General features: G+C 36.6%; 1 protein-coding gene and 1 long non-coding RNA gene across 2 annotated transcripts; both read left to right on the top strand.

Annotated features, from left to right (window-relative positions):
- Positions 1 to 25536, top strand: LOC107581951 (POF1B actin binding protein). The gene is made up of 11 exons (XM_016267646.1): positions 1 to 63; positions 16869 to 17083; positions 17646 to 17679; positions 18867 to 18947; positions 19421 to 19513; positions 20699 to 20812; positions 20961 to 21113; positions 22476 to 22595; positions 23655 to 23783; positions 25123 to 25196; positions 25305 to 25536. The coding sequence occupies exons 2-11, from the start codon at positions 16983 to 16985 to the stop codon at positions 25423 to 25425; spliced, it is 1020 nt and encodes a 339-aa protein (XP_016123132.1). The 5' UTR covers positions 1 to 63; positions 16869 to 16982; the 3' UTR covers positions 25426 to 25536.
- Positions 2259 to 12247, top strand: LOC107581952 (uncharacterized). Its single transcript, XR_001608883.1, has 3 exons — positions 2259 to 2303; positions 10880 to 11094; positions 12209 to 12247. It is a non-coding gene; the product is annotated as an uncharacterized lncRNA (long non-coding RNA).
- Positions 25537 to 25898: the final 362 nt, after the last annotated feature.

Raw genomic sequence — 25898 nt, 5'->3', positions numbered from 1 at the left:
AATGGACAAACATCTGTATTCAGCCAGTTATCCAGTCCAGTCAAAAGCCCTGAACCATCTGAGGTAATGAAATAACGTTTACTGTGTATGCAGACAGGCACATATACTCAGTAACATTTAAGGCTGAAAACTGTTTGTATGCATTCATACGGTTAGCACACAAACACACACACCTAAAGTTACCCTTGACTTGACTTTCATGCCTTTTCATGCATTAGATGAAATACATAAGGTACTGTATTACACACACTTTCTTCTGGGTTTGTACATGCCTCTGGCTTGTGATCTGAGCCGGGAAAACAAGCTTTAATATTACCCAGGCTTTAGTGTGTGTAGTTGCATGTACACATGCTAATATGAAAACATTTTATGTGTTTGAGCACAAGTGCAGTACCTGCAGGGTTTAGGGTGTGTCTGACAGAAAGAATGGACTCTGTAATTCCCAGAGGAGACAGCGTGTTAACGCCCATTTAGATTGGGCCCGATAATAGTCATAATATATTGCAAGGAAAGCGTTAGAGGGAGTTGCCCTTTAATGCAACTGTTGCTGTCAACCAGCCTGCAGGTGATAAGAAGATGAAAGGTGTATGTTGGAAGAGCTTAAATGTGTACTACCAAATAAACTAGGGATGCACGATATATCGGCCACCATATCGGTATCGGCCGATAAATGCTCATTTTTCCTGTTATCGGTATCGGCCTGATAAGAAAATTTGGCCGATATCTTAAAGCCGATAAATAATGCATTATTTCCTTCAGAGACACTTCAGATGTGCGTTGTCGTTTGCAGCCTTTTGTGCAATTGTACGTTGTAATATTGTGTGTCAATGTTGTGGATCGAGTGGCCCATGGTGGCGGTGAGGTTATGGTTTGGGCAGGCGTATGTTATGGACAACGAACACAGGTGCATTTTATTGATGGCATTTTGAATGCACAGAGATACCGTGACTGAGGCCCATTGTTGTGCCATTCATCCACGACTGTCACCTCATGTTGCAGCATGATAATGCACGGCCCCATGTTGCAAGGATTTGTACACAATTCCTGGAAGCTGAAAACATCCCAGTTCTTGCATGGCCAGCTTACTCACCGGACATGTCACCCATTGAGCATGTTTGGGATGCTCTGAATCGGTGTATACGACAGCGTGTTCCAGTTCCTGCCAATATCCATTCGCACAGCCATTGAAGAGGAGTGGACCAACATTCCACAGGCCACAATCAACAACCTGATCAACTCTATGCGAAGGAGATGTGTTGCACTGCGTGAGGCAAATGGTGGTCACACCAGATACTGACTGGTTTTCGGACCCCCCAATACAGTAAAACTGCACATTTTAGAGTGGCCTTTTATTGTGGCCAGCCTAAGGCACACCTGTGCAATAATCATGCTGTCTAATCAGCATCTTGATATGCCACACCTGTGAGGTGGATGGATTATCTCGGCAAAGGAGAAGTGCTCACTAACACAGATTTAAACAGATTTGTGAACAATATTTGAGCGAAATAGGCCTTTTGTGTACATAGAAAAAGTCTTAGATCTTTGAGTTCAGCTCATGAAAAATGGGGGCAAAAACAAAAGTGTTGCGTTTATAATTTTGTTCAGTATATATAAGATACATATCAGCTTTAAAATACTATGACAACTTTTCCTACATACAGAAGCTTGACACTTAATTTTATACACAAGTATGTTTAGGTCATTAGAACCACTCAGGTAGACACACAGTAACATTAACCGTGTAATGTGAAGTATAAATGTAAACCCACTTTATAAAGACTTACATAATGATATGTAATTAGCAAAGTGCAGGTCAATGCATGACTGTTCATGAACATTCAAATATTAATGTTTATACAAATTATTATTACAATGTTATTTTCTGTATGGTGCCTTTTATGTATAACTGTTTACATTTTGTTGAGAAGCCTGTAATATGCTATTTAATATCAGGTTATGCTGTGGCAAATTACCCCATTTGATAGCACACTCTGCTATTGATCAGTGTATGTTCATTGAACTTTTTTGCATCTTTTTTCTGGGCAATAATTGTGTACAGTACATGTTAAATTTTTTTTTTTTTTTAGTCAACAAAGTTTCTGTTTATTTAATAGAGTAAAAAGTGTGACAAGCATGTGTGTTTACATGTGTGTAAAGTAAAGTCTTGCGTGTTAGCACAAGACAATGTATTCAAGAAGCCCTTATTTATTAATGTTTTCTTCTTCTGTATTCAGAACATAAATGGACAAACATCTGTATTCAGCCAGTTATCCAGTCCAGTCAAAAGCCCTGAACCATCTGAGGTAATGAAATAACGTTTACTGTGTATGCAGACAGGCACATATACTCGGTAACATTTAAGGCTGAAAACTGTTTGTATGCATTCATACGGTTAGCACACAAACACACACACCTAAAGTTACCCTTGACTTGACTTTCATGCCTTTTCATGCATTAGATGAAATACACAAGGTACTGTATTACACACACTTTCTTCTGGGTTTGTACATGCCTCTGGCTTGTGATCTGAGCCGGGAGAACAAGCTTTAATGTTACCCAGGCTTTAGTGTGTGTAGTTGCATGCACACATGCTAATATGAAAACATTTTATGTGTTTGAGCACAAGTGCAGTACCTGCAGGGTTTAGGGTGTGTCTGACAGAAAGAATGGACTCTGTAATTCCCAGAGGAGACAGCGTGTTAACGCCCATTTGGATTGGGCCCGACAATAGTCATAATATATTGCAAGGAAAGTGTTAGAGGGAGTTGCCCTTTAATGCAACTGTTGCTGTCAACCAGCCTGCAGGTGATAAGAAGATGAAAGGTGTATGTTGGAAGAGCTTAAATGTGTACTACCAAATAAACACCTTTCTTTAGTTTATATGACAAAATATTAGACAACAATGTCAGTAAAGGTAATGCTTGAGAGATAAATTAAGATGCGAATTAAGTTAAATATTACTTGTGAAAATATTATTTTTTTGTGCATCATTTCCATTCAAGCTGTAAGCTTGTCAAATTATGCTAAATGTGCCAAAATATACTTTTTATGTGCAGTGTGTATCTAGATATGAAATTAGGCTTGGGAAATGGGATAAGTCAAACTCTAAAACATCTTTTTTAATAATAATAAACAAAGAAATCACTAATAAATAATAACAATTTAAGCTGAAATCCTAAAAACATTGTATTTTTATTGTACCATAAGGTCAGACTCAGACATTTAGACATTTCTTTCATTGGTGAAAGTCTTTTCACTGTACAAATGTGCTGGTCTTTCAAAGATAATACGCAGCAGAAGGCAAAACATGGTTGCATTCATTTTGTAAGGTTTCTAGCAGCTTTATATATAAGTTGGTCTGTATAGGTGGGGGAAACTCATTCTGTGGGTTTAACTAATGGATGTGAAGGTCCAGTGCGTTCCATGTAAGGTTGAGTCATCAGCCTTTCATACAGCAGTTTGAAAAGCATTACACGCAATGATTTAATGAGGGCTGTCATAGGGTTGTGCTTGCAGACATGCTGGGACAGGAGTTGGGAGTTTATCTTCTGCTTCAAGTTTCGTACACATAGGAGGATTTTATTGTAATTAGGCGTCTTGCACTCAGACATGTCTTAAATTTTAGGTTTGTAATGTGAAATTTCACATGATGTCATTGGTCTGACACATGCATTGATGAATGCAAAAATGGACTTGGAGTATTTCATGAGAAGAAAGTGTGATGCGTAACATTATGTGAGGTTCTGTTATGTTGAAATACTGTGCAAGAATTGAAGCGATATTGGCAGATGTGATATTATAACGAAGTTATCATAATTGCTGAAGTCAGAGTTTGGTTCAGTTATGTTGAATATTTAAATTACTTGTTGAATGTTTAAGTCTTGTTACTTGTTAAATGACAATTAATAATCTAGTATTTATGTACATTTGAATATTTCAAACTAGTCTCTCAGAAATTAGGATTTGAGCTGACGAGTGGAGAATTTTAGGAGACATTTGTCAGGAACGTATTAAATGTGTGCAGGAAAAAACGCTATTTTATGTGATAAAATAGATTTGCATTTAGCCAACAAAAGTGCTACTGAATCCACTAAATTGACAAACAAATAATGTTATCGTAGTAGTGGTATTATTATTATTTAAATTGCATTGTTTTACAGATTTATTCTCTGCCACAGTTTTTTTTTTCAAAGCAAATGTTTTACATAAGTTTTTAGGTTTTTAATTATTTAAAAAATTAGTTTTGCCTTATACATATTTTCTTTAATAAAGCACATTTAGAAAGGCTTGTAATCATGATTTAATACATTATTAGTCAGACTTAAAGAGTTGATGATTCAGAACTTGATTAAAACTTTGACTCTTTTCCCATGATTTGACTGCATGACAGCTCATGATTTAGGCTTGACTCATGCAAAACAGTGACTTGGAGCAGAATCTGTTAAGCTTCAATGTAATGGAGAGGAATTACAGTATGTAAAAATATCATTCATATTTTGCATGCATTTGAACGGGCTGTTTTAAATTCCCAGGTAAGACCTTAAAGTCCCCATGAACTCAAAAAATTTAAGTTTTTTGGGTGTTAGTATCAATATGTTAGTCTTAAGGTTATCTATAAGGCAGTGTGGTCCAAAACAGTGACAACATTCGCATTTAGAAGATATAAGCATTCAAAGCTTGCAGTTCATCACTTCCGCCAAAACGGCTCAACGATTTTTTTACTTCAGCTTCTCATCAAACTTTCTGTCCAATCAAATGCTCTCTAGAATCCGAAGCGCTATAAAATAGACGCTGAAGCCGCGGCTGAAATCGGTCACTTGTCCACAGAATTAGTATTTTCTGTACAGTGAATGGCACATAGTGCACTGTATAGGGGACAGGGAACGATTCAAACAGTGTAAATATGCTTTCCATTGAGGAAAAAAAGAAGTCTGGTTTCTCGCTGTCACACTAACCACCGCACACACACTCTGCTCCGGTCCAGAGTCACGATAGCATGGAGCGGATCACGTTCGTGGGTCGGCGCAGACCACAAAATGTATCGGAGCTATTTGAATTCTACACAGAATGCTATGTTTTATAGCAATATGGATGAGATTGTGGCTGGTAGGGATGGGCGTATCGATCCAAAGTATCGATATATCGATACTGACGCGAGTATCGAAAGTATCGATACTCTAGGGCTGGACAAATAATTCAATATCAATATATATCACGATATATATTTTTTCAATAACGGTGATATGATTTTTAAACACATTTCCGATATTTCGATATACATTACCAGTGTTTCCCATACATTGATTTATTTGTGGCGTTTGACTAATTTGAATAAATATAAGCAATGCACGTTTCAAAATCAAAACACGTCGCGGCTGTTTATATGAATGTATCTCTGAAGGGATACTGACTGTCTTCAGAAAGGTTTCGATGGCATTTTCATTTGATCTTATAAAGTAGCATTCATGAGCGGAGCTGCTTTGATTACAGCTATTACTGGGGAAAACGCTAGTTTTATTACTTTAAAAGCATCTCCTGCTGGTAGAGAATGAGTTTGCATTTTCAATAATAAGCCCGTCTCCAGCAAGAGCATTTCCAGATTTATTTGATCCAAAGTACAGCAAAAACAGTACAATTTTTAAATATTTTTACTATTTAAAATAACTGCTTTCTATTTGAATATATGTTAAAATGTAATTTATTCCTGTGGTCATAGCTAAATTTTCAACATCATTACTCCAGTCTTCAGTGTCACATGATCCTTCAAAAATAATTCTAATATGCTGATTATCAATATTTAAAACAGTTGAGTAAATTTTTTTTCAGGATTCTTTGATGAATAGAAAGATCCAAAGATCAGCATTTATCTGAAATAAAAAGCTTTTGTAACATTATACACTATTCCATTCAGTATAATTTTTATTATTTTTTTGGGGAAAGAAATTATAGAAATTAATACTTTTATTTAGCAAGGATGCTTAAAATTGATCAAAAGTGATGATAAAGGCATTTATAATGTCACAAAAGATTTCTATTTCAGATAAATAGTGATAAATAGCGAAATTTTGGCCATATCGTCCAGCCCTACGATACTCAAACAAAAAATATTGATACTAAGGTGTGTTTTATTTACCAGTGATTTTGTTTTAACAATTTAACAAACAAAAAAAATCATACTATATGCATTGAATTGGACGAATAACCTTTGTTAGCGAGTAATTGTGTAGGATATAACTATTTTCCTGCTCATCTGGACACGTAAATGTTGCAAGACAGAACTAATCAATCACAGAGAGCGTTCACTCACTTCCGACAGTGCATTCAAACAGGGCTGCGTTTCCCAAAAGTATCATAAGAAAGCATTAAAGCTTTTGGGAACGGCAGCCCTGAACAAAGCTTATCAGAGAACAGAAGGACAGAGTTATTTCACCATAAACAAACTGAAATTGTAGCCTACATAGTTTGTGCAATTACAGTTATTTAAATTGAACGTTGAAAGATAATATTGATCATGTTCTATTCTGTAATGTTAATAGAAATCCTACACCTGTCAGAATAAAAAGGTTGCATGCAACAGCCGGTCACTGGCAGTCCCTTATGAAAATGAACCATGGTTTTACTAAAGTGACCATAGTTCAACTGTAGTATTTATAGATTTGAATCATTTGTAAACAAAAAACATATTTGAACCATGTGTAAACAAAAATATAACCTAATAAGTTACAATTAAGGCGTATTGAATGTTAAAATGCGTTTTAAACATAAAGTTAAGTGCTTATTACCCATTTTACTCTTAGTAATTTAATAATTTAATACATTTCATAATTTAAAAGTTTAGTTCAGAAGTATCGAATCGGTATCGATATCGACGATACTGCCTTGAAAAATATCGGTATCGTATCGAAAACAAAATAAGTGGTATCGCCCATCCCTACTCAACGGCTCTGAATGGCTCTAGCCCAAGCTGTGATATAAACAAACGCTATTGGCTGTTTTAAAAAGGGGCGGGGCTGCTTGATATGTCCCGCCCTGTCTTCCTGTTTCAGTTAAAATGACATCAACACATAGAGTAATGCTGCGTGTTTCTAAGCATTTCAGGGGACCTTTAAGTAAATTGTCTTTCTAAATGAATCTGAAGGAACCATGATTGCTTGATTACACTAGGTTCAACAACAGTGAAACTGGTTTTTTGTAAAGAGATTCAGTTTATTTTCATTTAGAACAATCATTACCTAATGAATAGTTTGAAATTATATTTATCAAGCGTAGTGTTAGTTCTGGCAGGTCACGTGAGTCAAGCTCGCATCAGCTGACTCTCAGTCAGGGAATACGACACCTATATAAGCATTCATATATAAGGTCCCGCAGTAGTATCAGCAGTTTCCGCATTGCTCAATAGCTAATTACCCTCCTCCATCCCCAACTCCTCCTCTGTCAGTCAGGATTCAGCCTCTGATTCTCCTTTGAATCAGACTAATTCTAAAATGTGTACATAACATTATTGAACTTTTAACGATATCTGCATACATTTATGTTGGTTCTGTTCTGTTTACCCTGGGGGGGGTTATCGCTGCTCTCCCTGCTCTCATCCATGCTAGGCTGCATGTATGCGCAGGGAGTTCTTGCCCAGAACAGAACCATACCGCCAATCCAAACTGTATGCTAATTGTCAATCATCTTTGACGATAGTGGTCCTGACAGAAATCTTTTTTTATGTTGTATAATGCTTAAAAAAATAAAAACAGTGTTCCTTCAAATGTTAAAAGTATCTCTCTCCACTGGCTTCCTGCGCACAACTTGAAAACTGAGCTCCTCCTGCCTTTCACTGTAGACCAGAGCAATGACCTGCTGTTCTTACACTGGAACAGAGAGGCTTTTGGCTCACACATTGACCCATTTTTGCAGACAGTAAGGTATTGTGAAAAGCCAAAGCCAGAAAGGAAATACAGTCACAGGTTTAGTAGCAATGATTGTCTTTATTTAGTGTCTTCTCATAATTCATGGGAACATGCTTATCAAAAGTTAGATAAGATATAACTGTTTGTTCAGCTTTATATCAAAGTGGAGGGACACTTAAGCCTACAGTTCCTAATTTCTGGGTAAAAATGTACACAATTTTGCCAGCTCAACTAAAAGTAAAATTTCCAGAACCCGTTTTTCAAAATCGAATGACCTTTACATTTTTTACAGCTTTTGATAACCAACAGTCTTGGACTCAGCCTTGGACTTTACATATAAAATAAGTTTGATCAAAAAAAAAAAAAAAGAATCAAAGGACAGCCCTGATTTAAAGCTCAAGTACAAAGTATTTTCAGATCTTTATTAACATCTATACAATTAGTGTTTGTTTGTTTTTTGAATGGACCTGATGTAATTTTTTATTTTAGAATCACAAATTGCAATGTAATGAAGCACCTCCTGCGCATTCCTTGCAGAGTTACTCAATGCTACTGTGGGTACCGATGTTACAGCATTACAGCCGAATGAAATTTGCACATAAGAGAAAGTTCAGGTGATCTGGAATTACTCCCAGAAATCTTCTGTGCACTGACTCCTGCTATTACTCATGTATCATTTTTAATGCACGCTCACTCTTACTCAGTATGCATAAGTGGGAATTTGTTGAAAGTTAGTTTTGGTGATACTACCTCTAGTGATTGAGTGAAACTAGAAGCACTAAACTCTGTTATGTGCCCTTGCTTGCTGTGTGCAGAACCTACTGCGACTTGCCAGACGTTAAAAGTAACAAATGTCTAAAGTACGTTTCAATCATTGATTATTTCTTATCATTGTAATCTTGTAAGAACACACCCAAAAACAATCTTTAATTTACACAACTACATTCACTCATGCACAGCTAATCCTGTAAAAATCACAAGTTTAGTAATATGCGCAACTGTTAACAAGCTCGGCTCATTGTTGCAGCTTCAAACCGGTTTTTGGACAGCGGCCTCAGTAGTGAGTCCACACAAGCACACACCCAGTTAACACCGTCACTGCTGGTCTTTCTGACACAGAACGTGTGGAATGTTCTCAAGGATTGACACACCCGCTGTCAAAAACCCTTTTTTTGTGAGAGCTCTCTAAACAGATGCTAATGCCTGCAAACACCTGGACAAGTTTCTCTTTTCCATAGTGCTTCTGCTGCACTTTTTTTACTGTGATAGAACAGTTGTAGCATACATGCTCCAGTTGCTGGTCTGGTAGAGCATGGCACTAGCAACACTAAGGCCCTGCAGGTTATGTTATTCCATCAAAAAAGCACAATCACAAACGTACTGACTGCAGTTGATGTGAAAAAAATTGTAAAATAATTAAATAAAAATGCAGTGATTTAAAAAAAAAATGTGTTTATTGTTTGAGAACTACAGTGGGATTCAAATGGGATTCTAATGAAAATCACTACTGAGAATAATAGGAAAAGAAGCTAAAAGTGAAATGTCCAGTCATTGCAGTTGTCATCTTTATTACAGGTTTTCTGAAATGTTATGTTTACATATGCAAATGAGGCATTATTTAATTACATTTGCTCTATTTTGCATTCATTTCCAGAACACATAAACACTCAAAAAGTGTATTTTGGATGTTTTATTTCCTCTAGTCTGAAACAGCAGAAAGGCCAAAAAGCCCCAAATCTCAAAATTGATCAGTACCTTATTTTTTATCTTTTGATTTTAGGGTGAAATATGACCTGGGCATTTTTGGTGAGATTCAGCCAGTAACTTCTAACAGTTTTACTTAAAGTAGAAAACCAAGGAATGATGTATCAGAATCATGACTAGAATAATGTCAAATGGGTAAATGACTTACAATTATGTCAACGTGATTTAAATATTTAAACATAAGATCTCGTGTAGTGTCAGTTCATTTATAATTCTGGATGAAACTAGACCCTGAGTGAACCTTCAATGTGTGATTCTCTCTCACGGATCAGTGGAATCCAGCCCGACCACTCCGACACACCTCAAGCTTTAACTATTACCTCATTTTAAAAGAGAAAACAGACATCAAAACATGATATTTTATAATAGAAAAGGTGGATAGCTTCTTTGAATTTTAACATGACAGATTTTATTCCCATCGCAAAATGTAATTATACTATTGTCCAACTCTTTATATAAGGTTGGCGTATATTTTTAAGTATGTCCAACTATATCCACATAGATACAGTATACTTGTGTGCCCCACATTATACACTACAACACCATAATGTTCTGTAAAGCTGCTTGTGAACATTGTGTATTGTGAAAAGCACTCTACACCTAAATTTGAGTTGACATTGAAAAATCAGAGCAATGCAGATAATTAAAAAAAATGCTTATATTGGCTGATCTTTTTGTGCATCTCCACCACTACTAATGCTTTCTAGCAGATGACAATGTACAGAATGCAAAATTTGCATAAAGATCCTTCCATCAACAGCTTTAGTTGCTGCATGTGAGATTTTTTTGCCGCTCCCCAGGAGGCCTTAAATATTTATGGTCCATTTAGCTCCCGGCATGTAGTTTTGTTTGCTGCTTTTAAGAGTATTGTTAGAGAAGTCACTCAGGAGTGTCTGATCTGGATCGATTCTGCGAGGTGTGGACTGGCTGATGTTTCTCACTCACAGTCTAGTGTAAAGAATTTACACATACTTGAAAAAGTTAACCCTCATTTCAAAGCATACATAGACAGAGGTTGTTGGCTTCTTGTGAAGTTTCCTGTTCTTATGTAAGAATCACATTTTGCATGTTTCAAGGAAGAGCAGCGTTGATCCTGTAGCTGAGTTGTTTGCTTAGCTGATTAGTTGGTTACAGCATAGCATCTTTTGTAACTCAACTAAAGTTTCGCACTCCCACTCAAAATATCCTGTCTTCACATCCTTTATGCCCTTTTCCAGTCGGAGTTGGTGGAGACTTCAAGCATTCAAGAGGAAGTTGTGGACCTGAGAGAAATAAAGAATGGCCACTCTGAGATTAAGACCGAGATTATCGATGTGGAACCGGTCGCCAAGATGGACAACCGCTTCTTTGGTGAGCTTCTTGCCGAGGTTTACCGCAAGAACTCAGATATTCACACCTGCATCTCCGAGCATGTGGCCAAGATCCGCGGAAGGTAGAGTCGCTTCTCTTTATTTATTATCAACAATCTAGCACATCCTTCAGAATTGTAATGTTTCGTTATTTCATAATAAATACATTTTCGCAAGCTAATTTATATAATGTCCTCCCTCAATTACAATTAAGGCTATGTCCACACGAAGCCAGAGCTTTCCCTATCCAATCTCTTTTTTTCTCCTCGTCTCAAGAAATGTCTGCGTCCACACGAAACCGACACAAAACGATGTAGTATACATGCTAGACAAGTATGTGGCGCTGTTATTCTGTCACAGAGATGCACTAAAAACGGAGAAGAAGACTTGGACTATGCGCATAAACCTTGCCGCGGTTTACAAATGAACATGGAACAATACATTTATTAATCTGTGTTAATGTTAGTTAATAAAAAGACAATCGTTCGGTGTTTGTTCATGTTTTTGTTGCTGTGATGTAGCGGTGTCTGACTAGGGGCTAGACATGGGCTGATGACGTCATCGTTTCAGAAAATATATGGATTCGCTGTCCACACGAAAACGCAAGGGTGGCGTTTTCAGATTTATCCACTCTGGGACCCGGTTTCAAGAAATATCAGTTTCACTCTCCCAAAATGCTGGATTCGTCCGGACGAAACGCCTATACGATACAAAATGTATGCGTATACAGCTAAACGCATCTCCATGTGGACGGGGCCTAAGATGTAGTTTTGTTGTGCAAATGGCTTGTTCCATTCTTAACGAATTTCTCTGTGTGTTTTAATGGAAAATTTAAGTTGAAGATTTGCACGCAGATAACCCTAAGCAACCATTAACCCTGTCAATCAAGATGATTGAGGACTTGACACATATTGAGAAGACCTATTACAGACCATTATCTAAAAGGAAATCTCATCTATTTACTTAATCTGCAGTCACTTTCTCAAATGACTCATTAGACTGATTAAAAACCTGAAACCTCTACACCTCGTCCAAAACTGTCTAAGAGCAATGCTCAATCCAGTGATTCATGGCGAGTTAAGAGGTTCTGTATTTTACACCTTAGAAATGATTGTGAGAACAGCAGCACCTCTGGACGCCTCTGCTTTAAGGCTCTCTTTTTTATTGACTCATTCATATTGTTCTTTGTCTCTGCAGGAAACACCTCCTGGACCCCACCATTGACTACAAGGTAGGGAGTGGCAAATTGTTCAGTTCCTGTGAAGCTGGCTGAAAGTTTTCCATGTTGCATAAAGGATTTCAAGTTTCAGTTGGTTAATTCTAAACCTAATTGTTATGATTAGCTATGAAAATGGGATTTTGCATTTAGCATTTTTTGACATTTGTTCAAAAATAAATTTAAAATGTTCATACACACAGTAACTTTAATGCACTTTTTCTATGATGAGAATGTTTTTAAATTTCATTCATTTTATTTTCATATTTTTGTTGGGGCATAAAGTTAAAAAATATCAAGGTGATAGAACTGTCCTGATATCATAATGAAGAAAGAAGAGACATTTAAATGAAATTCTCGATAAGAAAACCTTAAGTAGCTCGTAATACATAATCTATTATTTATTGCTATTATTCTATTTATTATTATATTCTTTTTTATTACCCTGGGGGGGGTTATCGCTGCTCTCCCTGCTCTCATCCATGCTAGGCTGCATGTATGCGCAGGGAGTTCTTGCCCAGAACAGAACCATACCGCCAATCCAAACTGTATGCTAATTGTCAATCATCTTTGACGATAGTGGTCCTGACAGAAATCTTTTTTTATGTTGTATAATGCTTAAAAAAATAAAAACAGTGTTCCTTCAAATGTTAAAAGTATCTCTCTCCACTGGCTTCCTGCGCACAACTTGAAAACTGAGCTCCTCCTGCCTTTCACTGTAGACCAGAGCAATGACCTGCTGTTCTTACACTGGAACAGAGAGGCTTTTGGCTCACACATTGACCCATTTTTGCAGACAGTAAGGTATTGTGAAAAGCCAAAGCCAGAAAGGAAATACAGTCACAGGTTTAGTAGCAATGATTGTCTTTATTTAGTGTCTTCTCATAATTCATGGGAACATGCTTATCAAAAGTTAGATAAGATATAACTGTTTGTTCAGCTTTATATCAAAGTGGAGGGACACTTAAGCCTACAGTTCCTAATTTCTGGGTAAAAATGTACACAATTTTGCCAGCTCAACTAAAAGTAAAATTTCCAGAACCCGTTTTTCAAAATCGAATGACCTTTACATTTTTTACAGCTTTTGATAACCAACAGACTTGGACTCAGCCTTGGACTTTACATATAAAATAAGTTTGATGAAAAAAAAAAATGAATCAAAGGACAGCCCTGATTTAAAGCTCAAGTACAAAGTATTTTCAGATCTTTATTAACATCTATACAATTAGTGTTTGTTTGTTTTTTGAATGGACCTGATGTAATTTTTTTATTTTAGAATCACAAATTGCAATGTAATGAAGCACCTCCTGCGCATTCCTTGCAGAGTTACTCAATGTTACTGTGGGTACCGATGTTACAGCATTACAGCCGAATGAAATTTGCACATAAGAGAAAGTTCAGGTGATCTGGAATTACTCCCAGAAATCTTCTGTGCACTGACTCCTGCTATTACTCATGTATCATTTTTAATGCACGCTCACTCTTACTCAGTATGCATAAGTGGGAATTTGTTGAAAGTTAGTTTTGGTGATACTACCTCTAGTGATTGAGTGAAACTAGAAGCACTAAACTCTGTTATGTGCCCTTGCTTGCTGTGTGCAGAACCTACTGCGACTTGCCAGACGTTAAAAGTAACAAATGTCTAAAGTACGTTTCAATCATTGATTATTTCTTATCATTGTAATCTTGTAAGAACACACCCAAAAACAATCTTTAATTTACACAACTACATTCACTCATGCACAGCTAATCCTGTAAAAATCACAAGTTTAGTAATATGCGCAACTGTTAACAAGCTCGGCTCATTGTTGCAGCTTCAAACCGGTTTTTGGACAGCGGCCTCAGTAGTGAGTCCACACAAGCACACACCCAGTTAACACCGTCACTGCTGGTCTTTCTGACACAGAACGTGTGGAATGTTCTCAAGGATTGACACACCCGCTGTCAAAAACCCTTTTTTTGTGAGAGCTCTCTAAACAGATGCTAATGCCTGCAAACACCTGGACAAGTTTCTCTTTTCCATAGTGCTTCTGCTGCACTTTTTTTACTGTGATAGAACAGTTGTAGCATACATGCTCCAGTTGCTGGTCTGGTAGAGCATGGCACTAGCAACACTAAGGCCCTGCAGGTTATGTTATTCCATCAAAAAAGCACAATCACAAACGTACTGACTGCAGTTGATGTGAAAAAAATTGTAAAATAATTAAATAAAAATGCAGTGATTTAAAAAAAAAATGTGTTTATTGTTTGAGAACTACAGTGGGATTCAAATGGGATTCTAATGAAAATCACTACTGAGAATAATAGGAAAAGAAGCTAAAAGTGAAATGTCCAGTCATTGCAGTTGTCATCTTTATTACAGGTTTTCTGAAATGTTATGTTTACATATGCAAATGAGGCATTATTTAATTACATTTGCTCTATTTTGCATTCATTTCCAGAACACATAAACACTCAAAAAGTGTATTTTGGATGTTTTATTTCCTCTAGTCTGAAACAGCAGAAAGGCCAAAAAGCCCCAAATCTCAAAATTGATCAGTACCTTATTTTTTATCTTTTGATTTTAGGGTGAAATATGACCTGGGCATTTTTGGTGAGATTCAGCCAGTAACTTCTAACAGTTTTACTTAAAGTAGAAAACCAAGGAATGATGTATCAGAATCATGACTAGAATAATGTCAAATGGGTAAATGACTTACAATTATGTCAACGTGATTTAAATATTTAAACATAAGATCTCGTGTAGTGTCAGTTCATTTATAATTCTGGATGAAACTAGACCCTGAGTGAACCCTCAATACTTCTCTCTCATGGATTAGTGGAATCCACCTCAAGTTCTGGATGTTACCGAAGGACTGACAGAACTGTCTCTATACCTTAAATTCAATATTGTGCCGTAAATCATTTTTAAATCCTAATGCTTTTGCTTTTAGAATGCAAAAACCTCAATCAGTTTGAAACACTATTAACTAGGGATGAAAGCGCTATTCATGCACATAAATAGAACATTTGGCCAGTGATTATTTTTTTAAATAACTTTCACAGCTTTATATATTATCTAATCTTAAAGGTAGGGTAGGCGATTTTGGAGAGGCTAGCAATAGCGAGCTAGCTTTGAAAGCATAAGATACCACCCTCCCTGCAAATCACTCTCCAAAGCCACGCCTCCTCCAAAACACATGAACGTGCAGAGGCAGACCAGAGATGAGAGACGGCATAGGCGAAGGGCTGAATGCAACGCTGGTTAACTCATGGCATAATATTACAATAATAGCGGCTTCCAGTCTCGCTCTGTCTACAATAGTGTAATGGAATGCGCTGATGATGTATCGTGTCTGCGTGAAACGGGTGTGCAGAGGTATGCAAATATATCTGTTGACAGTCAGGTAGGACAGCCTATTGTAGCCCTCGGACCAAGGGATATGATTGGATGAACATTTTATGGTCCTACACTTTAAACAGAAAATATAAATACATAAGTACATTTAGACGACTATAAACTTAGCAATTGCTAAGTTTAAAAAAAAAAAAAATGTTTTTGAACCAAATCACTTACCCTGCCTTTAAAAGAGAAAACAGATATTTAACAATAGAAATGATGGAATTTCTTGGAATTTTTAACATGACAGAAATTTTTTTTCATTGCAGAATGTAATGTAACTCTTTACCTAAGTTGGGTTGGATATTTAAATTATGTCCAACTTTATCTGCATACATACAGTATACTCGTGTACCCCACATTATATACTACAACATCATTATATTCTGTAAGGCTGTTTTGAACATGTGTATTGTGAAAAACACTATACAAATAAGTTTAAGTTGAATCAGAATGCTTGTATTGACCAATCATATTGTGCATTTCCACCGCTTCTAGTGCTTTCTAGATGACAATGTACAAAATGCAGAATTTGCATAAAGACCCTTCCATCAACAGCTTCAGTAGCTGCATGCACCAAATTTTTCTGCCGCTCCCCAGAATGCCTTAAGTACACTCTCATAAAAAAAGCTGTCACTGGGGCAGTACCTTTTCAAAAGGTACACTTTTGTACCTTTTAAGTACAGGTTGTAATTATGTAATTTAGGTACTAATATGTACCTTTTAAGGTACCAATATAGACTCTTTAGGTACAAAAGTGTGCCTTTTGAAAGGTACCGCACTAGTGACAGCTTTTGTATCTTTTTTTCTGAGAGTGTATGCATGGTCCACTCAGTTCTCGACATGCAGTTTTGTTTGCTGCTTTTAAGTGTATTGTTAGAGAAGTCACTCAGGAGTGTCTGATCTGGATTGATACAAAGGCGTGTGGTGTTTCACTTACTATTCTTTGAGGTGTGGACTAACTGATGTCTCTCACTCACAATCTAGTGTAAAGAATTTAACACATACTTGAAAACGTGAACCCTCATTTCTAAGCATACATAGACAGAGGTTGTTGCCTTCTTGTGAAGTTTCCTCCATTTTGACCTACTAACTGTTATGTAAGTATCACATTTTGCATGTTTCAAGGAAGAACAGTGTTGATCCTGTAGCCGATTTGTTTGATTAGTTGGTAAATTTACAGCATAGCATCTTTTGTAACTAAACTAAAGTTTAGCACTCCCACTCAAAATATCCTGTCCATCCTTTATGCCTTTTTCCAGTCGGAGCTGGTGGAGACTTCAAGCATTCGAGAGGAAGTCGTGGACCTGAGAGAAATAAAGAATGGTCTTTCTGAGATTAAGACCGAGGTTATCGATGTGGAACCGATCGCCAAGATGGACAACCGCTTCTTTGGCGAGCTTCTTGCCGAGGTTTACCGCAAGAACTCAGATATTCACACCTGCATCTCCGAGCATGTGGCCAAGATTCGCGGAAGGTGAGGTGCTTCTCTTTATTTATTTTTAACGATCTAGCACATCCTTCAGAATCGTAATGCTATTAAAAAAAAAAAAGGTTATTTCATAATACGCCACAAGCTAATTCATAAAACTGCATCATTAAATTACAATTTAGATGTAGTTGTGCTGTGCAAATCGCATGTTCCATTCTTAACGAATTTCTCTGTATGTTTTAATGGAAAATTCAAGTTGAAGATTTGCATGCAGATAACCCTTACCAACCATTAACCCTGTCAATCTATATCATTGAAGACTTATTAAACCAATTACAGACCATTATCTAAAAGGAAATCTCATCTGTTTACTTAATCTGCAGTCACTTTCACAAATGACTTATTAGAGTGTTCAAAAACCTAAAAACCTCTACACCTTGTCCAAAATTGCAATGCTTAATCCAGCGATTAATGGCGAGTTAAGAGGTCCTGTACTTTACACGTTGGAATTGATTGTGAGAACTGCAACACCTCTGGACGCCTCTGCTTTAAGGCTCTTTTTTCTTTTTTTTTTTTGACTCATTCATATTGTTCTTTGTCTCTGCAGGAAACACCTTCTGGACCCCACCATTGACTACAAGGTAGGGAGTGGCAAATTGTTCAGTTTCTGTGGAGTTGGCTGAACGTTTTCAATGTTGCATAAAGGATTTTCAAGTTTCAGTTGGTTAATTCTAAACCTTAATGTTATCATTAGCAATGAAATTGAGTCAATTACATTAATATCACTTGCATTTAAAAAATTTTTTTAAATGCTGTTCATGGTCACAGTAACTTCAGTGCACCTTCACTATAATTTAAAATGTTTTTAAATTTCATTTTCAAATTTTTGTTGGGCATAAAGTAAAGACATATCAAGTTGATAGAATTGACCTGATATCATAATAAAGAAAGAAGAATCATTTAAATGTAATTCTTGAAAAGAAAAGCTTATTAAGTAGTATGTAGTACATAAACTTTTTTTTTTTTTACCTATTACCGTATTTGGCCCGAATATAAGATGACCCTGATTATAAGACGACCCCCCTTTTTCCAGATGTACCTTTTGGAAAAAGGCTTTTAAAAAACCAAATCTTGTTTTTTCTCAGTAAAACACATTTTGTCTTCAATTATTTTCATATTGCATATTTTTCCTATTTTAAATTTTGTTTTGAAAGTATGGTAAAAACTGGTAAAATGTACCAACAATCACATTTAAAACATATACACTTTTTGATATACCATTAAAAAAACAAACAAACAAAAAAACAGGTAGCCCATCTGAATTGGGACATTTAGGCTGTCCATCTAATAGTAGTCTACCAAAATCGTATTAACAGTAGAAGTTAAATCTTACTGTAGTCTTCAAATCTGGGTACTGTCTTACGTTTTAAAATCACAAAGAGAGTTTGGTCCAATCAGGCTAATGTGACAGTCACGACTCATGCAGCTGTAAGGTTTTATTTTTCTTTTGTTTTGTTCTCGCGATCTTTACAACACGCATTACATTACGTATTTCATGGCACACTCGTTTTATGCTTATTTGGCACCACCTATTGTTGTGGGTGTATTATTGACATGTCAAAGTCTAGACCCTGAATATAAGACCACCGCGTTTTTTCAGATGTATTTCCAAGAAAAAAACATCGTCTTATATTCGGGTCAATACGGTATATATATATTTTTTATATTATTAAGTTGTTAAACTTTTTACACTGAAGTTGTTAAACACGTATATCTGTCTGTGTGTGTGTGTGTGTGTGTGTGTGTGTGTGTGTGTGTGTGTGTGCAGGTGGAAAAAGAAGATATAGAGAGTGTCATTCCTAAAGGAGTGTCCGAACTGACTAAGCAGCAAATCCGCTACCTGCTGCAGGTGAGAGCTTATGGACACATTATGAATGTCTGCCTTGCCCACTTCCTCTCAGCCCCACCCACCTTTCAGTACACCCCACCCACCCTCAGACGCCTCTCCTGACAGCAGTAGATCATTAGTTTATGAGCCTGTCCCAGGAACACATGTTCCTCTAGGCACAACGGAGTCTCAGTTATTCTGTTTATTTCACATAGGAGTACAATAAAAATAGATACCCACAGATAGTTTTTAAAAAGTTGTTTAACATTATAGATGTGTGACACATTCAACTTTGAGTTAGTTAGATTAGATTAATTGCTGTCATGTGTTTTGTGTTTTTTTTTATGACCCCTAAGTTCAGTAAAGAGCTTTCCTCAAAAAAAAAAAAAAGATTTATGTATGTATGAGATTAGTTGTGAATAAATGTTCAGCAAATAATGTAAATGATTTATGTTTTTTAATTGATTAAAAAGCATTGTCTTTCTCTCATGTAGACTCGTATGACGGCTGATAAGACCATGCGTCTGTTGATGGCCACATTCAGCAGTCTGCGAGAGGAGCTAGTGCATATGCAGGATGATCTGAGGGTGAGTACAATCATTCTATCACTAAACCAACCAACAGCCTCCTGTCCTGTAGAAACAGTCCCCATTTTCCACTGTATGGTGATGAAATATATCAGGTTCTGCCCCGTGGGCGTGCATTTGTTGTACAACCCTGACCTTGTCTTTTTCAAGGTGTGATGCGTGTACATAAACAGATTCAAGACTATGATGTAACAGCTACAAAACAGCCCTTTAATATTACGTTAGCTTCATTTTGTTCCAAATAAAACTATTTTTATCAAAGTAATTTATACAGAATGTTTTCTTTAATACATGGGAAGTTACAAGACTTCATATGTCAAATTAAGCTTTAGCGTTAGTTCTGGCAGGTCACGTGAGTCAAGCTTGCATCAGCTGATTCTCAGCTGATCACATCTACCTATAGGAATACGACACTTATCGCGGCATTCCTATATAAGCTGTATTCAGTATTATTCAGCAGCTTTTCAGCTTGCTTCGGAGCAAATTACCCTCCTCCATCCCCAGCTCCACCTTTCGCCACAGTCAGGACTTAGCTTTCTGATATTCCTTGCTAATCAGACTCCTTTATCTTGAATAAAGTGTTACACTTAAATATCATTGAGTACATTAATGATATCTGCCTTGTTCTGTTCTGTTAACCCTGGGGGGGTTATTATTGCTGCTCTCCCTGCTCATTCATGACAGGCTGCATGGATGGGCAGGGAGGTTTTTTGCCCAGAACAGAACCATACCGCCAAACCAAACTTTATGCTAAGTATCTATCATTTTGACGATAGTGGTCCTGACAGAACTATAGTAATATGCATGTTGCTTTTGCAAGTACAAATTCAGATTATTGTGAAATGTCACAAGTATATCACAAAAAGCTTTGTTGGTACAGCAAGGGGTAACTCTTCCAAAGCTTTCATTTCCTGTTTGACTGAAGCTTCTGCTCAGTTAAACATAAACCATCATTGGGTCACTGCAAATACATGCACGTCTTTTCAGTCAGTAAGCCAACATGGTGTGACCAACAGCTACTGAAGACTACAGCTACTACATCAGTTTCTGTGCTGCCTTTAACTTAAAGTATGGAAAGCGTTTCTCCCTTTTGAAAACCCGAAAGCCTATTTTTATTACACTAACCATGCATAGTTATATGGTTGGTTGCATTTGGATTTATTGTGTGTGTGTTTTATTGTGCAGCGTCTGGAGAGCGAGAAGGAGGAGCTGGAGAGAGATCTGAGCTTCAAGGCGGATCAGGCTCTGCAATACGACAGACTACTGGAGACCGTTCGTGAGCACAACAGACAGCTGCAGGTAGGGGGCGCCACCACTAAACTTCCCTTAATCACCCTTCATCGCTTCTGCAAAAAAAATCCAACATCAATAACACTCATATAATCATGATGACATTATATGATAAATGTAGATCCATCTCTGATCTTCGCACCCTTCTTTCTCTCAGGCTGCTGTGAAGGAAAGTAATAATGCTCAGCGTACTCTAGAAAGTCAGCTACTGACTATGCAGAGCAAAGACCCCAGCAAAGACTTCCGCGTTAAAGAATTGGAGGGCAGCAAAAGAGCCCTGGAGCAGGAGAACGAGCTGCTCAGGAAGAAGGTGGGCAAAATAAACTCAGTTTTTATGATTTATTCTGTATTTTAATTGCATGCGTTCAGTAAGTGACCAAAATGAATCACTTGTGCGAATGCAAATATTTACTATATAACTTTTTAAATACTACTTATTACAGAAACTTGTTGTGAACATGTAAATTTAATTAAGCCTATGTGTTGTTACATGAACAATTATTTAAAAAACAACAACTTTGTTATACACATGACACAACTTACAATACAGTTCTCGGTTCATTTCCAGACAGATCAATTAAAGGGTTAGTTCACCCAAAAATGAAAATTCTGTCAAATTACTCGCCCTCATGTCGTTCTAAACCTGTAAGACCTTCGTTCATCTTCGGAACACAAATTAAGATATTTTTGATGAATTCTGAGAGCTCTCTGACCCTCCCATAGACAGCAATGTAATTACCACGAACATGGACCAGAAACGTAGCAAGGAGATCGGTGGAATCCATGTGGGGGATTCAACCGTAATTTTACGAAGCTACGAGAATACTTTTTGTACGCAAAGAAAATAACTAAAATAACTACTGGGTCAGCCAGTCTGTGTCAGCTGACACAGAATAGCATACGCTGTTTACGTTCAGTGGATACTCTCCAAAATGGCACCAGGGTGACACGGAGGAGACAAATTGTTGAAAAAAGTCGACAAAGAATTTTTGTTTTCTTTGCATACAAAAAGTATTCTCGTAGCTTCGTAAAATTACGGTTGAACCCCTGATGTCACATGGATTATTTTACCGATCTCCTTGCTACGTTTCTGGACCTTGATTGTGGTAATTACATTGCTGTCTATGGGAGGGTCAGAGAGCTCTCAGAATTCATCAAAAATATCTTAATTTGTGTTCCGAAGATGAACGGAGGTCTTATGGGTTTAGAACGACATGAGGGTGAGTAAGAATTTTGAATTTTTAAAATTGACTGAATTTTTATTTGTGGGTGAACTATCGCTTTAAATTGATGGTTCATTGAGTCACATCCATTACTGCTCTGTTGGCCTGTTTCACTAAACTTTTAATTAAAAGAACTGACACAGAGTCAATCGTTCATAAAGCTGACTACACTGGTCACACGGCATGTTTGTGTGCAGTGAAGTGTGCAGCAAAGGCAACGCAGATGGTTCATGGACATTTAAACTCAGCATATTCAATTCACAATGCAAACTCACAGCTCCGATAAAACTTTGTGATGTCATAATTTGATGTTTCAGTATTTATTGTTGTCAAATACAGCGATAATTAGCAGTCTTGTATCTTGTGTAAATTCTAAGGTCTTATTTTTGTCTTCCCTCGTTGTCTTCCTTTTAATGTTTCGTGTGGATTTATGGGCATCTCTTCCACAGTTGGCAGGGCAGTGCAGTAGTTCCACTGTCCAAATCAAAACACAGGAGCTGTCCAGAGAGTATGAACAGATGCTGAACGATCTACGAGAGGAGAAGGACAGAGAACTCAAGAACCTGCGGGTAAATAAATAATAAGTAAATGAGAAAAAAAACACTTTTTTTTCGCTAAGACCCACTTAACCATGGTAAAGTTAGTATAATGCTCAGCCTCAAGTTGCTTATCACTTTTATAAAATGGCGTCAAGTCCAATATGATAATGACTAAAATGTAAACTGACTCAAAAATAGTTTAGTAATATAGTTATGTGTCCAAATTGTAGGCTGTGTATGGTTGCCAAACAATTTAGTGTCATATGCACTACCGTTCTATTGTTTGGGGTTGGTAATATTTTTGGAATGTTTTTGAAAGAAGTTTCTTATGCTCACCAAGACTGCATTGATTAACATCACAGTAAAAACTGTAATAATGTAAAATATTATTACCATTGAAAATGACCGTTTTCTATTTGAATATATTTTTAAATCGATTTTATTCCTGTGATGCCAAATCTGAATTTTCAGCAGTCTTAACTCCAGTCTTCAGTGTCACATGATCCTTAAGAAATATGACCATGGACCACAAAACCAGTAATAAGGGTCAATATTTTTACATTTTACAATTAACATTTATATTTATACATCACATGAAAGCAGAATAAATATGCTTTCCATTGATGTATGGTTTGTTAGGATAGGACAATATTTGGCTGAGATACAACTATTTGAAAATCTGGAATCTGATGGTGCAAAAAAAATCTAAATATTGAGAAAATCGCCTTCAAAATTGTCCAAATTAAGTTCTTAGCAATGCATATTACTAATCATTACGATATATTTACGATAGGAAATTTACAAAATATATTCATGGAACATGATCTTGAAATTTGAAATTCATAAAAAATGAATCGAAAGTTTAGAAAAACAAAAAATTTAAATTGTTTGTGACATTTTAAAAGTCTTTACTGTCACTTACTATCAATTGAATGCATCCTTGTTAAATAAAACTAATAATTTCTTAAAATAATTAAAAATCTAACTGAAACCAAACTTGTGAACGGTAGTGTAGAGCCAATACATATAAAATTAAATTATATATTACATTCAATACATATAGCATGTATTTATTAATTTTTTTTCTAGACTCAACTTGTAAAGATCCAGACCGAGCGCACCATTACACAGACCTCTGACAGCAGTTTGGAGATACGTATCACTGAGCTTCTGTCCAAACTAGAACAGCGTGAAAGTGTCATCAGACATCAGGAGGAGGTACGTCAACACTATTATACAGACATAAGATGCTTTGTCAGTGTTGTTTTTAACAAGCACGCAATGCAATTGTCATCAGTTCTGCCATGTGATGCAACCCAATGTTTCCTTGAGTTGTGGCCGTCATCAGTAACCAAAATTTGACAGCTTGGAAGCCTGCTGGAAAAACATAAAGCTCAATGTGTTGAGTCGTAGACTTTTTTGAACCTTTAATTTCTGTCATGCTATGTAACATATGCTGTCTGACATTGTGGAAATGCCTCATTTAAACCCTGACTTTTAAATTATGGAGCAACAGGATTACAATTAATCAAGGTTTACCGTAAAACCTGGGAACTAGGAAAAAATGACCATATAAGGTTTTAAAGTTTTGTGCAGCTAAATTAGTAAAGAAACCTAGATTTAACTGAGGTTAAAGATTAATTCAGTCATTTGTTATGTACACTATTTTTTGTTGTTGTAAAAGTAGATATTTAATAATATTATTAAAGCAGACCATACTGACATGTTTAAAGTGCCCCTATTATAGGTTATGAAAGGCTCATATTTTGGTTTTGGGAGTTCCCAACAACAGGTTGACATGCATGCAAGGTCTAAAAACACTTTCATTGTCTTATAATATGCATTTATTTTTACCTTATTTGCTCAACGACTCCCAAACGATTCGTTTAACGATCATTTTTCCAAACCCCTCCTTTGCATGACGCTAATCTGCGGTGATTGGTCCAATTGGTCTCATTTTCATTTCATCATGCCTGTAATCCCTGATAAAGCAGTGTTTGTGAACGCAGTGCTGCTTTGTGTGTACAGCGTTACCGGGGAAACCGCTATTTTTATCGCTCCAAAAGCGGCAGCTAGTGGCACAGAATGAATTTGCATTTTCATTCAGACCAACACGAAAAGATCAACAAGTGGGCGGGCAATATGGTAATGTAATAACGACTCGTTTCAATGATTCAGAGTCGACTCTTTCTTTTGAGAGACAATAGCTTTATACACGGTGCACTTTCAGATTTAAAACTTGGCAGGATGTTTTCATTCACTTAGAGCTGTGTTACACACTGCATGAAAGGTAATGTTCAAAAATCCATAATTGGAGCACTTTAAGGAAAACAACATGAAGTCTGTTTCTGAACAAGTCAAGTGAATGAGGACGTAGTTCTCATTATAAGGAGCGGCACTTGGCATCATAGTTCACATTCTTTAGTTTTTTTCAGTCTCTGCATTACCTCAGCCTCATTACTTTTGAGGAATGTGAATTCATTGTACAATTTGAACAGATACCTCTCTTCTTTTCTACTGGAGTACTTCATTCTGACCTTTGACCTTGCATTTTCAGGATATCAGGCGACTCAAACAGCAGAAGGTCGACTCCAACTCCAGCAGTACAACGAGGACTGTCGTTACCAAGAGGTGTGTGTGTGTGTGTGTGTGTGTGTTTATTGCATATAAGAACCATGTAGAATCTAAACTGCAATTCAGTCCTAATCGCCATTGTAAACTTTTTCTTATCATGAACAGATACATGAACCAGTACCCTATTCTGGGTCTGCTGAGTGACGATTACCAGTACACACCACCCATTAAAGAGGACAGGACTGTTGTCATCGAGAGTACGGGGGTCACCTCGCGAGTCATCTAGACTGTAAGACTTTAAATTGTTTGGAAAGGGACACATTTCTCTAGGTGCAGGGTAGAAATGTTTTATGATGTTTTGAAATAAAAGCTTTTAGAAAAGGAGGGCATTTACATAGAAGTCTTAAAGGTACTGTAACCCAAAACATTTACCACAAATGGTCTAATAAAACTAAAGTCTGAATTTGTATATATACATACAGTAATATTACATACTAATATTATAAGAAATTGATACTTTATTCAGCAAGGATGCATTAAATTCAAGACATTTATAATGTTACAAAATATTTTTTATTTAAAGTGCTGTTCGTTTGAACATTTTTGCTGCACAACCATTTTAACTTCTTCTAATAAGAAGAAAAGTATCTCAAGTCAAATCAGCATATTACAATAATTTGTAAAGGATCCTGATACTGAAGAGAGGATTAATAGCAACTGAAAATGCAGCCATTTAGATAGATAGATGGATGTAGTCAT

Source organism: Sinocyclocheilus grahami, unplaced genomic scaffold (genome assembly GCF_001515645.1).
Source record: "Sinocyclocheilus grahami isolate Dianchi unplaced genomic scaffold, SAMN03320097.WGS_v1.1 scaffold39.1, whole genome shotgun sequence".
NCBI lineage: Eukaryota > Metazoa > Chordata > Actinopteri > Cypriniformes > Cyprinidae > Sinocyclocheilus > Sinocyclocheilus grahami.
Note: the sequence above shows the minus strand (reverse complement) of the source record. Positions and strands in the feature narration are given on the sequence as shown.

Excerpts from the sequence above, each read along its gene's own strand:
- LOC107581951 (XM_016267646.1), top strand. The coding sequence starts at position 16,983 with ATGGACAACCGCTTCTTTGGCGAGCTTCTTGCCGAGGTTTACCGCAAG. Across the intron at positions 17,084-17,645 it reads GTGGCCAAGATTCGCGGAAG|GAAACACCTTCTGGACCCCA; the intron begins GTGAGGTGCTTC and ends TTGTCTCTGCAG. Across the intron at positions 23,784-25,122 it reads TCATCAGACATCAGGAGGAG|GATATCAGGCGACTCAAACA; the intron begins GTACGTCAACAC and ends TTGCATTTTCAG.